Source organism: Pezoporus flaviventris, unplaced genomic scaffold, assembly GCF_033815535.1.
Source record: "Pezoporus flaviventris isolate CSIRO_AGI_PZ_B2104156 unplaced genomic scaffold, CSIRO_AGI_Pfla_v1 ptg000093l, whole genome shotgun sequence".
In the NCBI taxonomy this organism is placed as follows: Eukaryota; Metazoa; Chordata; class Aves; order Psittaciformes; family Psittacidae; genus Pezoporus; species Pezoporus flaviventris.
Window position 1 is genome coordinate 879,194 of NW_026892641.1, and position 14,364 is coordinate 893,557.

At 49.5% G+C, this 14,364-nt stretch overlaps 2 protein-coding genes across 6 annotated transcripts in view; both read left to right on the forward strand.

The window, feature by feature from the left end:
• The window catches only part of ETS1 (ETS proto-oncogene 1, transcription factor), a 514,297-nt gene that overhangs the window by 482,506 nt on the left and 17,427 nt on the right, over nucleotides 1–14,364 (forward strand). The window lies entirely within an intron of this gene.
• Nucleotides 1–14,364, forward strand: part of KIRREL3 (kirre like nephrin family adhesion molecule 3) — a 270,297-nt gene that overhangs the window by 225,371 nt on the left and 30,562 nt on the right. For all 3 annotated transcript variants that reach the window (XM_061476132.1, XM_061476133.1, XM_061476134.1), the window contains 2 exons: nucleotides 6,090–6,247; nucleotides 9,366–9,516. In XM_061476132.1, the coding sequence (XP_061332116.1) occupies nucleotides 6,090–6,247; nucleotides 9,366–9,516 (309 nt within the window). The remainder of the gene's footprint in view (nucleotides 1–6,089; nucleotides 6,248–9,365; nucleotides 9,517–14,364) is intronic.

The window sequence follows — 14,364 nt, forward strand, 5'->3', positions numbered from 1 at the left end:
GACCATGCAATTGCCTTCCCAGGGTGGGTGACCCTGCCAGGGCTTGGCATGGGAGAGGTTCAGGAAGGGCGCCAGTCATGCAGGCATCCTCCAACCAACCATCCTTCCATTCCATGCCAATCCCAGCAGGAGCAGAGGCTGGTGGCAGACGGGTAGGGGACTGTGTGCTTTGAAGCAGTGCCAGAGCTTACCCCATAGCCAGCATGGCCTCTGTAAGCTGACAGTGCACAGCATGAACTGAATGCTTTCCAGCCTGCCTTGTGTAGGGAAGGACACTGATTGTTTCCCTTGCAGAAGAGTTGAGTCTCACCCTGCTGAGCAGCCTGTGGGCAGGAATGGGCTCCAGGTTTAGATGTAGGATGCAAAGGAATACCTGGTCAGTCATGCTTGGAGGGGGGAATATTACAAGAGTCAGGACTCTCAACCCTGTCACTAACCCCATTTGTAAACTCAGATCACTTGCCCTGGGTTGTTGCTTTTGACTTACCTGCCAACGTTCCTCATCTGCAATCCTAAATGCACCAGGAAGGGGAGATGTAGAACAGATGCACACCAAGATGGTTGAGGGGAAGGTGTGATTGCAGTCCAGGATCAGGTTTCCCCAAGCCCCAAAGACTTGCCATGTCTCCAGTTAATGCTGCCTTGGAAAAACCTAACCCGTGACAGCACTCAGACACAGTGAAATCTCAGCCTTTAAAGTGCTGGACAAAACCTAAGAGCCTGTTTATATCCTTCCTAGCTCTGAAGAGCTGCTGGAAATCTGAATCCTAAATGTGTGAAGTCCTGATAAATGAAAAAGCTGAACACTCATGTAGCTGTAAGCTGCTCTGCAGTGCTTTAGGCCCTCACAATTTATAGCCTTCAGGCTTGATAATACAGTGAGACCCTAGGCAGTGTGCTGGAAAACTGCTGCCAGAAACACAATCCCTATAAGGGGATTCCCTTATCCGGTGCACCAAGCTGCATCCTGAAAGCAGTTCTGTTTTCTACCCCCTTTCCTTCCTCCTGTGAAGCTATCTTAGGTACGTGATGAAACAGAACCTTCTTTCTCCCCCAGTGTCCAAGTTTTCCTGCTTTTTCCCTTGTCTTCTCCCAACCTTTCCTTACTCTTTTGCATCAACCAGTCAGAGATTCCCAGCCTTCACTTTGCCAAATTAAACAAGCCCATCTCTTCTGATAGGAAAGCTGCTCTTTCCCTTTGACCTTTTGCCTATCCTAAACCAAGATCAACATCCACAAGTGTACCCAAACCCCAACCAGGATCTCAAGGGCATCATGTGGAGCAGCAGCTCTGCAGAACACCCCCAAGGCTGGTGGGGAAATCATACATGGATAGCAAAGGGGAGGCTATTCCCTGTAGGTATCAAGCACATACATTGCAGTTACTCCTAGCAGCAATCCAGCCTCAGCCAGAGCACGTGTACTGTGATGCCCTCACAAGCTTGACTTGTCTACTAGAGGCAAACATTCCTCTTTGACAAGGCCAGAATGCGATGTCTGAATACACAAACACCACAGTGCACCAGAGCAAAGCTTCCAGATCCACCCTCTCTGCATGAGAGGGTCAGCTGAATCCCTGCAAGCTGCCTCCCTGGGGTCCCCAGTGCTTGCTTACAGCAGGCACAAAATACAGGAGCAAACATAACCCTTGTTCAGCTTGGCTTCATCATCATCTCCATGGGGCCTTGTGTTCCCAGAGTGCCAGCTCACTGGAAGGCAGCCAGCCCAAGCACTGTTAGTAAACCACTGTGGCGTGCTGGGGATGCTTCTGGTCTACACTAGACTGTGAGCTTTGGGGCCAGGGAGCACCTTCCAATGGTTTGTAACATCTTGTGGTCACCAAAAGCATCTTCTGTTCACTGTTCTCTTCACACACGTGCAGGATGGACCCAGGGACTTGAATGGCACAGACCCTGTAGGAAAGATGAGCAGTGCACCAGCAATGCCTTACCCAAGGGATCTCATTCCTCATGCTGGGCTGAGCCGAATACCAACTGAATGTTACCTGCAGATACATGGCTGGGAGCAATCCCCAGGGCTGCTCACTATCTCCCTCTCCAGCCAAGCAGTGAGCATTTGGGGTTGAATCTCTCAACCCTGTCCCAAAAAGCTGGCTACACAAAGCCAGCAGCGAGGCACCAGTCACAGCAGCAAGAAGCCATTAGCTTTAATTAGGCAAGAAGTACTGGTGGCTGGAGGGCTTTTTGCTCTCTCCACTTCCAGGAGCTGGCTGCTGGAGGATCCTGTTGTCTCAAGCAGCCTGGATGCCAGGAGCATTTAGAGCCACCTGGGTTATTCCTCAGTGCCCCTTAGCCTGGGGTATTAGGCCAGCCCTGACTAATTCTGCATGGTCTCATTGATTAATCATACAATTCAGCATTGCAGGGTGGGTCTGTGTTCAAGCAAGCCTCTAACTAGCCAAGTCATTTAGGGAGTTGCTGAATGCACAGCCCCAGAGCACTGCTCATCGATTTGTATTTCTTTATGCTGATAGAAAGCATGCTTTTCCCAAAGCACTCTGGAAGGCAAGGAGCAGAGAGCACGGGCTGTCCTCACTCATCCACACAGCCCATAGCTACAGAGAGCAGGTTAATGCCTGGCTAAGGCTGGTTTAGAATGCTCAGCAAGCCTGGGGTTTGGCAGGAAACAGGAGGGTGATGGGGAGAAGCTGGTCTGTGTTTCTTTAGGGAGTTTCATCTGCAGTGACCAGCTCTTCAGTTGAGGTCCTGAGTGCACTGGGAGGAGCAGGAGACCTTCTGCTGGGGCCTCTCACCTTAATACTTCCCTATGAGGGTGGTGGGACACAAGCACAGGTTGCCCATCCCTGGCAGTGTTCAAGGCCAGGTTGGATAGGGCTTGGAGCAACCTGCTCTAAGTGCAAACCATTCTATGATGGTTCTGTGATAAGGTCTCAGTGCAGTGCCCCTTTGGGGATCATCTGTTTGGATCCTCACCCCAAATGTGTCCTGTCATCCATCTCTCTGGCTTGTTCCTACTCTTACAGGCTTGAGCCAGCATGTATCACTTCCCTTTCATTCTCTATGTAAGCTTCCAGGCATGTAAAGGTTAACTCTGTTTTCTCTGCCATCAGGAATAACCACACACAATCCCAAACAACTCTTCTATTTATGTCCCTGTATTAATCAGAAAGGCTGGTGCTTCTACATCTGTGTGATTAAAAATTAGGAGACCAGGTTCTGTAGTGATGCCTTATAATAATAACCAATCCTGGGAGCACAGGGGATGAATAATGGATCATGGTTCTATGCTACCAGCTTCTCACTTTCCCTTCTTCCTTCTTCTCCCCTCTTTATCTTCATTCTTCCCTTCCTCCTCTTCCTCTCCAAGCTGGAGTTAGAGGGGGGAAGGAATACACATCCACCCTTCACTTTGCAGGAGTTAGAGCTGTTGAGAGACATTGCTGATTCCTATTCATCAGCCCCTCTCCTCCCCAGCTAGGTCCCCTGGTTAGTGAGCCTGGAGACCATCAATAATTCATGGCTATACAAATAACTGGGGGATAATAACCACTTACTTGGGAAGATGTAATCAGGGCCCATTCTCTGTCCTCCTCGAACAGCTCCTCAAGTCTTGCTGCTAACCCAATAAGAGGAAACAGGAGCAAAACAGTAGGTTAGAAAACAAGGTTTTCTGACACAAGGCAAATAGCTCAATGTCCATCTGCATTAAATTGTCCCACGATGTCCCCTAGGCTCCATGTGCAGCTAAGGGACAGGCAGGACTGCTTTGAGGGTCTTCAGGTATCAGCCAATGACCAGCCACTTGCAGGGCATCTGTCAGGATTATTAAACTTCCCACTAAAGTTTTCCCTTCATCTAATTCCAGGCTGCTCTTCAGAGAGCAGCTCATGAGCTGCCTTTCCCCCTGCTCCACAAGATGAATTTCCAATAGTTTACAAGCTGAGGTCAAATTCAATTAATAGCTTCAGTGAGGTGAAAGAATATTGAAAAATACCAGTTTGTTATTTTTTATTTTTTTTACACAGTTTAAACTCATCCATTGAATTCTTAAAGTGAAAATAATAGTTAAATAGCAGCAGAATGAAGCAGATTTTGTCACATTTTCATATTTCAGGCCTGACACATTGCAGCCAACCCAGACCACAGATTTTCACTCTTTTTTTTTTTCCCCAATCTTGTACCCTGAAAAAGTACATTTTGGATCCGTGTAGAAAAGCTTTTCTGCCTCCAGTCCCTGGGTTCCACCCACTGAGCTGAGAAATCCCATTACTCACAGCGTTTGGCAGACGCGTGTGTGACCATCCTTGTGTGCATCCAGCACATCTGCCTTGCCTACAAATCCCGGGCTGATGAAGGCAGCCACCTCCAGTTGTCACACAACATAATCCCTTCCCAGCTCCCCGGTTCAGCTGGAAGAGCCAAAGAAGGGTTTCTTTGTAAGCAGTTCTCAACCAGCTAAAACACAGGGGCAGCTCAGGAGATGCTTTGGGGGGGGTTCACAGGGGTCTTTGGACAGCTTTGACACCATTTACATGGCTCAGGGAGGAGGCGGAGGTGCTGACTTGTAACCAAAGCACCTCTGCTTTGGTGGAAAACCAGCAGCTTTCCCCCAGTGAGGATGCTGAAGGGAAGGAGGCTTTGCCACTTCCTTCTGAGCTGGGTGTGAAGCAGCAGTTTCTTCCTACATCCTTCACTAGCATGAGCACTTCTGCTTAGGAAAGACTGGTTGCAACAGGGATGCCTTCCTACTGTCCCCTCTACGTTTCTGTTGGCTTCTCAGCACCACATGTGCCCCAAGAACTCCTAAAACAAGCCATAAGGTAGGTGGGCAACACATCTATCTGTAGTAAGGCTAGCATTTGGTTTCCCAAAGGATCTGGTTGTAAGCAGCTAGACTGACAGATACAGAGATGTATCATCCCTCTTCAGAGTAGGTCTTGGCTAGAGTAGACCCAACTGGGGTAATGGAGAAGACTTCTTTCCCCTCTCACCAGCTGAATTTCCCATCTCTTACCACCCCAGACTGCTTGGGGATGCCGGGCTTCAGGAGCTAGTCACACAAGAGGAGACATGCTTAGGTGCCCTTCATCCTTGCTTCCATCCCTCCTTGTCTCTGGCATGAAGTGCTTCCCAGCACAAGAAACAGATGCCCTGGGGCTGTGTGATATCAGCAAAGCCGTGTCCTGTAATGAGGATGCAGCCTCACACAGGCTGTCAGGCTGAGGTGGTTTGGAAGGAAGGATGAGATCTTAAGCACTTCCTTGACACCCCTGGCAAAACCAGCTTTCACAGGGGGAAGATGCTTAAAAGACACCATGGCAAGAGGGAACCTGTCTGAATGAGGAGTTTCACATCCTTTTGTGCAGTGAGACAGCGCAGACAATGAGGGAAAGCAACAGGGAAATCAAAGCAGAGCAAGGGAGTGCCCAGGGGTTCCTCCATCCCACTGTGACAGAGCGCTACCAACAGAGCCCTATTCAAAGGCAGCTGGAGACAACGCTCCTGATGCCTGTAGAAGCTGTTCCCCCCGAGTTCAATAGGGAACAGTCTAAATCCAGCTCCCTGCACCTCTCCCATGAATCACCCTTACCTAGCTCCCAGCTTTGCAGTCAGAGGAACAGGGGTCAGAGCACTTGTATCCAGCAGCAGCCAGTTACAGTTACCTGGGGGAGAATAGAAGAGCAGCATCAACAAGCACAGATATTTCCTTCAAATACTTCCCATCTGTTCACGTTCTGCAGCTCAGGGACATCCTGGGCCAGAGGTTTTGGGGTATTTTACAGCTCTTTGTGGGTTTCTCTACCACAGGCTTGACCCTTCATATTACTGCAAGGCTCAGGTAGCCAACCAGGCCATGGACCCTCTAAAACATCAGCCAGTTTGAGGCTTTAGTTCAGATCTGGGGCAGAGCTTTCACATGAGCAGCAAAAAGCAAGCCAGATATAACATGGTGAGATGGGTTGGAAGCTGCCACAACCACATCACAGGCAGCTGCAGAGGTCTGAGAGGTCACAGTCCAGTCCCAACAGCCCAGACCCCATAGGAAACTCCAGGAAGGTTGGTTTAATGCCACCAAATGAGTGTCTCCTCTGTCCTATTTCCTTGCAGTTCCTCCAGATGATCCCGTCATTATGGGGGGTCCCATCATCAGCCTGAGAGCAGGAGACCCCCTCAACCTGACCTGCCATGCAGATAACGCCAAGCCAGCAGCCTCCATCATCTGGATGCGGAAAGGAGAAGTCATCAATGGAGCCACCTACTCCAAGGTGAGGCAGGACAGGGCTGGGAACAAAGGCTGGGTTCTTCCCTTGCTTCAGAAAGGTGTAGCATAGCACTGCTCTTCACACAGCTCCAAAACATCTAAGGCAGCACCATCAACACTGCAGAGCTGAGATTCTCACTGTATACCACCTCATGCAGCCTTCCCAACGGAGAGGCTGGAAAGAAAACAGTGCATTTGAATCTGATGGGTTTTGTTGTACCTTCTAATAGCTTGCAATTGCCTGACATGCCCTTGTCTCCCCCCAAAATCCCACCTGGCTGCGGTGTCACTGCTGTGTCCAGCATCACGCAGCCAACACTGGCCTGGCCTTGGCTATAGCAGAACCTGTGATGGAAAGGCAGCTGCAGTGACATATGTCCCCTCCTCCAACTGCAATTTTCCATGACAAATTATCAGGGTTGTTGGCGCTTCTTAATTTAAATGGAAAGCCTTTATTGGGTCATAAAGGAAAACATCAAAGAGCAATCGACAGCACACTCAGAACGGGTACCCACATGTGCTCCTTTTTACAGGAGCCTGATGTCTGGTGAGTGCTAAAGATTCAGTAACACTTGACATCGCTAATGGAAGCTCCTAAAGAACAAAACTGGAGGCATAAAATGGGTCAGATTGCAGCCATTTGTAATGCAAGCAAACTTCAAAGGCAGGAGTCAAAGGCATTCCTCTCCAGCTCCTGAAGATCTGTTAATAAACATTTCACCCTCTGCTAGCACTGCAAAGCCTCCATCCAGCCTCATTCCAACATCACCCCTCTCTGCCTGGAGAAGCAGAGCAGCCAGAGCACCCTCCTCCTCCTCCTCCTCCCCATCACCCTGCAGAGCACACAGATGAAACTGAGTTGTTTCCTTAGAGCTGATGGGCACAAGCAGAGGGGCACTTGCCCCATCTCCCTGAGTGCAATGGAGAATGCAGCACTAATTAAAGCCACAGAGAACTGACCTCTCCCTCTCTCCAATCAAGTGGAATTAATTAAAACCCAGGCCATTGCAGTTGTTTATAATTCACTCTGCTCATCCCAAGCTTTCCTCTCCATTGCAGACTGCTCAGACCCTGGCCCTGGGGAGCCAGCATTGAAGCCCTTCCCCTTTCAGCCCCACAAGTGGTGGGTAGCAGGGAAGGAAGAACATCCCTCCTTTGTCTTTAATTTCCAAGAGAAAAACACCTCCTAAAGCAGAGCTTTTCAGGCTGCAGCTCCCTCTCATGCAGAACAGAGATTTCCATAGTATTTTAAGCAGCTTTCAAGCATGGGAGGGGAAGGGAGCCCTGTTCTGCATGGGGGATGCATCGCCCCCTCCTCCTGGCACCAGGAGGACCTCAGTTTCTGGGGCTGAATCTCAGTTGTTCATGATTCACCAGAGTTTTTTCCATGGGACCCATCCCACTGACTGCAAACCCACATACATACCCTGATCCCCACTGAAGGCATCAGGGGATGGTCCCTATAGCCATAGGGAGTATTACAGGATGCTGCAGGGTTTGGAGGCTCAGGGACACCATAAGGGGAAGGTTCTACACAAGGTTAGGGTCCACCACATCCTCAGAACCCAAAGTGGGGCTGTTCCATAAGGAAAGGGGACAGTAAAGCAAGCTCAGGGTAGCAGCCTTACCGTCAAGGGCACAGCACCAGAGCAGGTTTAGTGGCCATAGAGGAGTCATTTGGAGCGCAGCAATCCCCAGAATGTCTATAGTGATGAGGCAGCTCTGCAGTCAAGCCAGGAAATCCAGTCTACATCACCATCCCAAAAGCAGGATCCATGTTAGAGCTGGAACTTAAATACTGCTCTGGGGTTTATGGGTAAAGAGCTCTTGGGTAGAGTCTCCAGATGAGGCTTGTTAGGGAAATTAAGCACTGTTGGTGCACTCAGGCCCTGACAATCACCTGTGGATAGGTCTTGGTCCTGCTTCTCCGCAGCTTCATTGCAGTGACAGTTTCTCTCCATCATAGATCATGGAATGGTTTGGTTTGGCAGGGACCTCAAAGCTCATCCAGTTCCAGTTCCCTGCCACTAAACCAGATTGCTCAAAGCCTCATGCAACCTCACCTAATGTGCCTGAGGAGTGCAGACCTGTACACATGAACACAGTGTCAGGATGAACCCAGGCGGTGAAAGCTTTGGCCGTGCTGCCATATGTCTATAATTCAATAAAGCACTTGGCTTACATGGGGAGGAGGAAACTTGAAAGATACAGACTTAGGCTTAGAAAAACTGCCTGGAAGGTTCCAAAATACATAGTTATGGGATGGGTGTATCCATGGGCATTTACTCTGTTATTAACAGCTGGGAAAAGACATGTTTCTGGCATTTCTGGACCCCTGTGGATGTTGGTAAACCAGAGGAAAGCCCAGAGATTGATTAAAAGATTGGAACCAATGCAGCATCTCGAGCATCCAGGGGCTTGACTGGCTTAGTCTACCCAAGACAGGGCTACAGGGTGACATGACCATGGTCTGTAAGAGCTTGCAGGAGGATTAGGAGGACTCAGGGGTTCCTGATAAAGGCAGAAAGTGCAGGGAAGAAACAAAGAGCCAAGGGCGAGCAAATAGAACTGTTTAACCACTGCTGTACCAGTGGATCTCTGGCATCCTCAGATCTCCATCATGGTGATCCCCAGCACAAAGTGAGTAGTGATGATTTGCCATGGGCTGGACCGCCTCATGGCATCCAGGGATACATGGTCAGGATCAGTCCCATGCTGCTGGCAGCTGGCATCACTCCTCCTTGCTAACTAAACTGCCCCAGGAACTTTTTGCATTGCCCTGGCATAGAAGGTGGCAGCAGGTTCAAGAAGCTGGTTGTCCTGTCTGTCCCCTGTCTCCCTCTTTCCTGGGACAGTGGGTGACATGCATCTCATGGGAGCTGGCATTCCCAGGTTGAAGCACAGCAGGGCTGGAGGGAAGCAGATGGGAGATAAGTGCCCGATTCCCAGGGAAGTGCAGTGAAATTTGCCTGTGCTATTCCCCAAAGGCTTCTTGGCAGATTCCAGCCAGAGGAACTGTTATTGCAGGGAGCACTGCCTGGCTGTGGGCTGCCTCTGTGTGTGCAGAGGGGACCTCTCCTGGAGGAAACTGCCTCTTCTCACCCCTGTTTCTCCCCCCACAGACACTTCTCCGTGATGGCAAGAGGGAGAGCATCATGAGCACCCTGTTCATTGCCCCCTCTGACATTGAGAATGGGGAGAGCATTGTCTGCCGTGCCACCAACAAGGCCATTCCCAGTGGGAAGGAGACCTCTGTCACCATTGATATCCAGCGTGAGTACACGTCCGGCCGAGCTACCGCTGGGTGCTGTGTGATCCCTGCCTCCCTGCTCTCTCCACAGGGCTGCCTGCATGGATCTCACTCCAGCCAGGAGTAGGATGCTGGGATTTGGGGGTTTCCCTTTACTGGTGCCTTGATACAGGGCAGTCAGAGACAGATCTCATCCCTTGGGGTACCAGACAGACATGGACACCCCCAGGGATGGGCTGCTCCCGGCTTTTGTGCCTTGTGTCCATGGTTTGGAGCAAAAGCAGCACCAGCTGCTGTGCTCTGGGTATGCAGTGGTCATTGCATGTGGCCCAACTGATCCAGGCCCTCTGGTGTCTCTGGAGAATGGAATGGTTTTGGCTGTGCAAGCAGCATCTCTAGACATGGCCAGTAGCAGAAGTAAGGCCCATTAAGGTTTCTGGTACAAACCAGCATGTTTCCAGTGTTACAGGCTGTTCAACACGAAGTTCTTTGTGTTGTTCTCCACAAAGATAGCATGTTAGACACCTAATGGGTGAGAAGCCTCCCTCCTGTGAAATACAGCATCAGTCACCAACTGATGGGGACATGTGTGTGGTGAAAGCCGCATCATTTACCCTTTACTGTAAACCCACGAAGCAAAACCTTCCTTCTTCCAACCCCCCCAGATCTCTTCCCTCCTCCCCTGCAATAGCTGTTGCTCTGGGGCTCATCCTGCCCTCGCTCCAGCAGGGCTTCATTTGCACACGCAATCCCTGCAGCTGTATTTACCAACAATTTGCAAATGCAGGGTGTTCAATATTACCATGCCAGCTGCTTTCCAGGGCCCAATTAAAACTGGCTGAACAAACTCGAGCACAGCAGAAAATTCACTATTTAAGACTTCCAGCTTTGGCTGCCGGAAGATTAACAGGCTCTTGGGTCACTGGATAGCATGTCCTGACAGAGCTGGCCAGATCAAATGAGATAATAGCATGGGTTATTTCACAGCCTGCAAACAGTTACAATAGCCGGAGATGCACACGCATCCGCACAGACAACGCGAAGCCCAAGACATCATTACATTGTGCTGTACAGTGAAGGGCAGGAGACGTGAGCTGCATCCCTGAGCCTGGTGGAATCCGCTCTGAAAAGAGAAGCACCCAATAAAAAGCACCAATTTCCACTCCAAGCCATTAAATAATCCATGCTGTGAACGCAACAATAATAATATCCTATCCAGCTATTAAAAGGATGTTCTTAATGGGGTCTAATGAGGATAACTGCTTCCCAGTGCTGGATGGGTGATGGAGGGATAGAAAAATACCAAGATGGATTAACCAGCCTGCAGTGGGATAGTTTTCATCCTGGATGCAAGACACTGCCCCAGCTGCTGCTCAATCCATCAGGTTTCCTTCCCAACCTGGCTGCGATCACTTTGCAATAAGCTAAAGGTACTCTTCATAAGCAAAAATTATCTGGACCACTCATTTCTTGCCCTGGGCAAGGCTGAGGGCAAAGGTGAGGTACCCCTCTGCACCACCCGGGTGTTGAGAAGAGGTTTTTCTTCATATGGCTTGGTTTGGGTTGGAAAGACCTTAAAGCTCATTTAGTTCCAAGCCCCTGCTTCTCCTCCCCAGCAGCTCCCCCAGTGCCAACATTTCACCCTGGAACCTGCACATCTCCACCTCTGCTGTTCACACCATAGGTTTGAAAGTGGTGGCCTTGCAAAGTAATCCCAGGGAACCAAAAATAATCCCTCCCGGGAAGCAGCAACCTGGTAAATCACTGCTTCTCCTTTTGCTTTCTTTTGTGACCCAAAACAACATCAAAAATGCTCAGACAGCAAGGAAAGGCCAGGTGCGGGGTGTTGCCTACAGAGGGTGTACGTGGGAGAGAATAGCCCCTTTCAGTTTGGCTCCCATCAATCTCATGCAGGCATCTTGGAGCAGTGAAAGAGCTGAGTCATAAAAGCCTCCCTTTCCATAAAGAAAAGGGAAAAAAAGCAGCTGAAAACCCCCAACCCCAAGCAGGGTCTGTAATGGAAACACTAAGCGACTCCAGCTGGAACATCTGTTCAATGTGATTTCCGTTCCACCAGCCACATCAAAGTCAGCCTCCTGTGAGTTATGCGCCGAACATCACAAGTGGGATTAAAATCATGTTTAATAGTTTGATATGCCATAAACTATTTATAGTGCCAGGGCCCAGTGGCTCTGTGGAAATGCACACCCGGCGTGCTGGGCTGGGGAGGAGCGGGGTTACTGTTTATCCAGAGCCAGTTGCTCCAAGGCTCTGCACACACATGTGCAGTTCCTCATTTTTACACCTCTTTTTCTCCTGGCAAGAAGGGATTTGTCTGCATCTGTATGGTTTTGCAGGAGGTGGAAGCAGGAGAAGGGAATTAGACCAGGGTGATGAGCGAAGTAAAGGCAGCATCATTGTGTCCTGCTGTTTGTCCTTGTCACATTAGAGCATTCAAGTCCCTTTTGTCCTTCCCAATGGAAATTGTGAAAGCCTAGATCAAAAGAGACACCTCAATCTTCTTCCAGCTCCTCACTCCTCACTTGGCTGCTTTTTGATCCAGGGTACAGGTTTGGAAGGGCTTCTCTGGGCATCCATAGGGAAGAAGAGCATGATGCTCAGCCCATGATCCGAGCAACTGCTTCCCAGGGGCTAATTTAAACCAGTGGGAGCTGAGGGTTCGCTCTCGTTCCTCACTGGCTGCACATGAGGAGTGATGCTGGTCCCTGAGTGATGCTGGTCCCCGGGGGCGATGCTCATGTGGATACTGGTACCTGGGCATATCAGCATTTGCATGCATGCTCTCCTGTAGGCTGGCTTTGTCTGATTCCATCATTCAAATTAATTACAAGAAGCCAGGCAGGAATTATACTTGTAACCGAGTGGAATTACATTCTGATGAGTTACAATTTGTGTCTTTTTCTCCCTTTTAACTCTCCCAAAACACACTGGCACACACAAAACCACTGCACCCGCTGCCTCACGGGGAGCTACGGCAATATTAGAAAGCCCAATCCCATTTGTGAAAGGCAAGATCAAAGACTTTAATTCATTTCCTTTGCTGTGGTTTTTTTCTGCCTTTTAATCTTTATTTTTTGTTTAATTTTGAGTGCAGGAGGGAGCCGGGCTCATTTTAATACAAAGAAGCTCTGTAAATCCTAGGCACAGCTACTAAACCATCAAACAATAGGGAAGCTCCTAAAGAGAAGTGTGATTCATACTTAACAAAGGAAGGTGATTAGCTGTTGTTGTATAACAATAGGGAAGTGTCAGGATGCCTGCAAATGAATTAGGAGCCCACTATATATCTCTGGGCTGTTAGGTGAGGGAAGCTCATTTATATTCCCAACTGCGCCCATCTTTATTGTCATTTGAATTGCACATTTTAAAATGAAATTAGGGTAAATTGAAAATACCTATAATTTCCTCGTCATCATTTCCCAGCGAGAAGGCAGGTGGCTCTGCTCACAACAAAGCCTGGCTCTGGCTGGGTAAATACCATGGGGCCTAATGAGGTGGGGATGAGGTGGAGGAGGAGGAAGCGCTGCAGCACGATGGAGTCCTGTGGCATGGCACTGGCTGCCACCTTTCCCTTTCCCATCTCACTCAAGCTGAGGCCAGAGACTCCCCTTTGGTCCCCAGCCTTGCCACAAGAATGATCCCAAACCATCGCACACCTTGCAGGGATAACTGGAATAACAGGGTTGCTTTGGGTGCTGTTGTGCTTGCTTGGCACTTGATCAGACTTTCTGCTTTCCTCTCCCAGTGCCAACCCTTCCCATGCTTTGCAGGCAGCATCGCCTGTTCCTCCTCATCTTTCATTCACGTGAGGTTTCACCCAGTGCCATTACCTTTGTAAAGTGGTACCCAAGAGGTGGCAGTCCAACCACATCAGTATCATAAACTTACTCTTTCAGCTTGAAGCCATTCCCTCTCATCCTGTCCCTACATCCCTTGTCCCAAGCCCCTCTCCAGGTTTCCTGCAGCCCCTTTAGGCACTGGAGCTGCTCTGAGGTCTCCCCTTCAGGAGTCTTCTCTTCTCCAGGCTGACCCAGCCCAGCTCTCTCAGCCTGGCTCCAGAGCAGAGCTGCGACAGCCCTCGCAGCATCTCCATGGCCTCCTCTGGCCTCACTCCAACAGCTCCACGTCCCTCTTGTGTTGGGAGGGAGCTGGATCAGGACTGCAGGGGGAACCTTACAAGGCCATTTCTTTCTGCATTTTCCCCTCAAATGATGTGCTATCCTTAAAACCTGAAGCTGGAGGTCCAAAACCCCTCCCTGACATCATGAAAATTGAAAAAAAAACCTCTGAATATTCTTATTCCCCATCCAAACATTACACCCTTTTCACTTCTCACTTGCTTTCATCAATTCGCTCCTAAATTTTTCTGCTGCTGAAGCGTTTAGATGCTTATCATGTAAAAAGAGAAACCAGCACCAGCTGGAAGAACCGAGAGGCCTGTGACACCAATAAGGACTTGGCAGAGATGATTAGGCTGATGAAAGAGCAGAAATGCCACTTTCAAGTTAGCGGAGAGACAAAAGATCATCATTACACAGCGAGATATTAAATGGGAGCTTTTCAAAGCAGGCAAGTTTATTTCCTTAAACAGGAATCAGAGCCGGCGTTCACATTTTTGAAGTGAAATGCTACATCGAATGGTGTGTGTCTCTCCTCTTTCTGTCTTATTTACTGAAGCCCTCCAAGACAAGCATTGCGTGCGTGACACCAGCCTGTCTTACGCAGCCCTGAACATTATTGCACAGCATCAAGGAGTCTCGGTGCATTTAGCGTGTTTTCTCACAACCAAATCTTGCTTTCCGGACTTGGAAGCAGGGCAGGCAGCAGGCATGGGGATGCTGCACCATGTC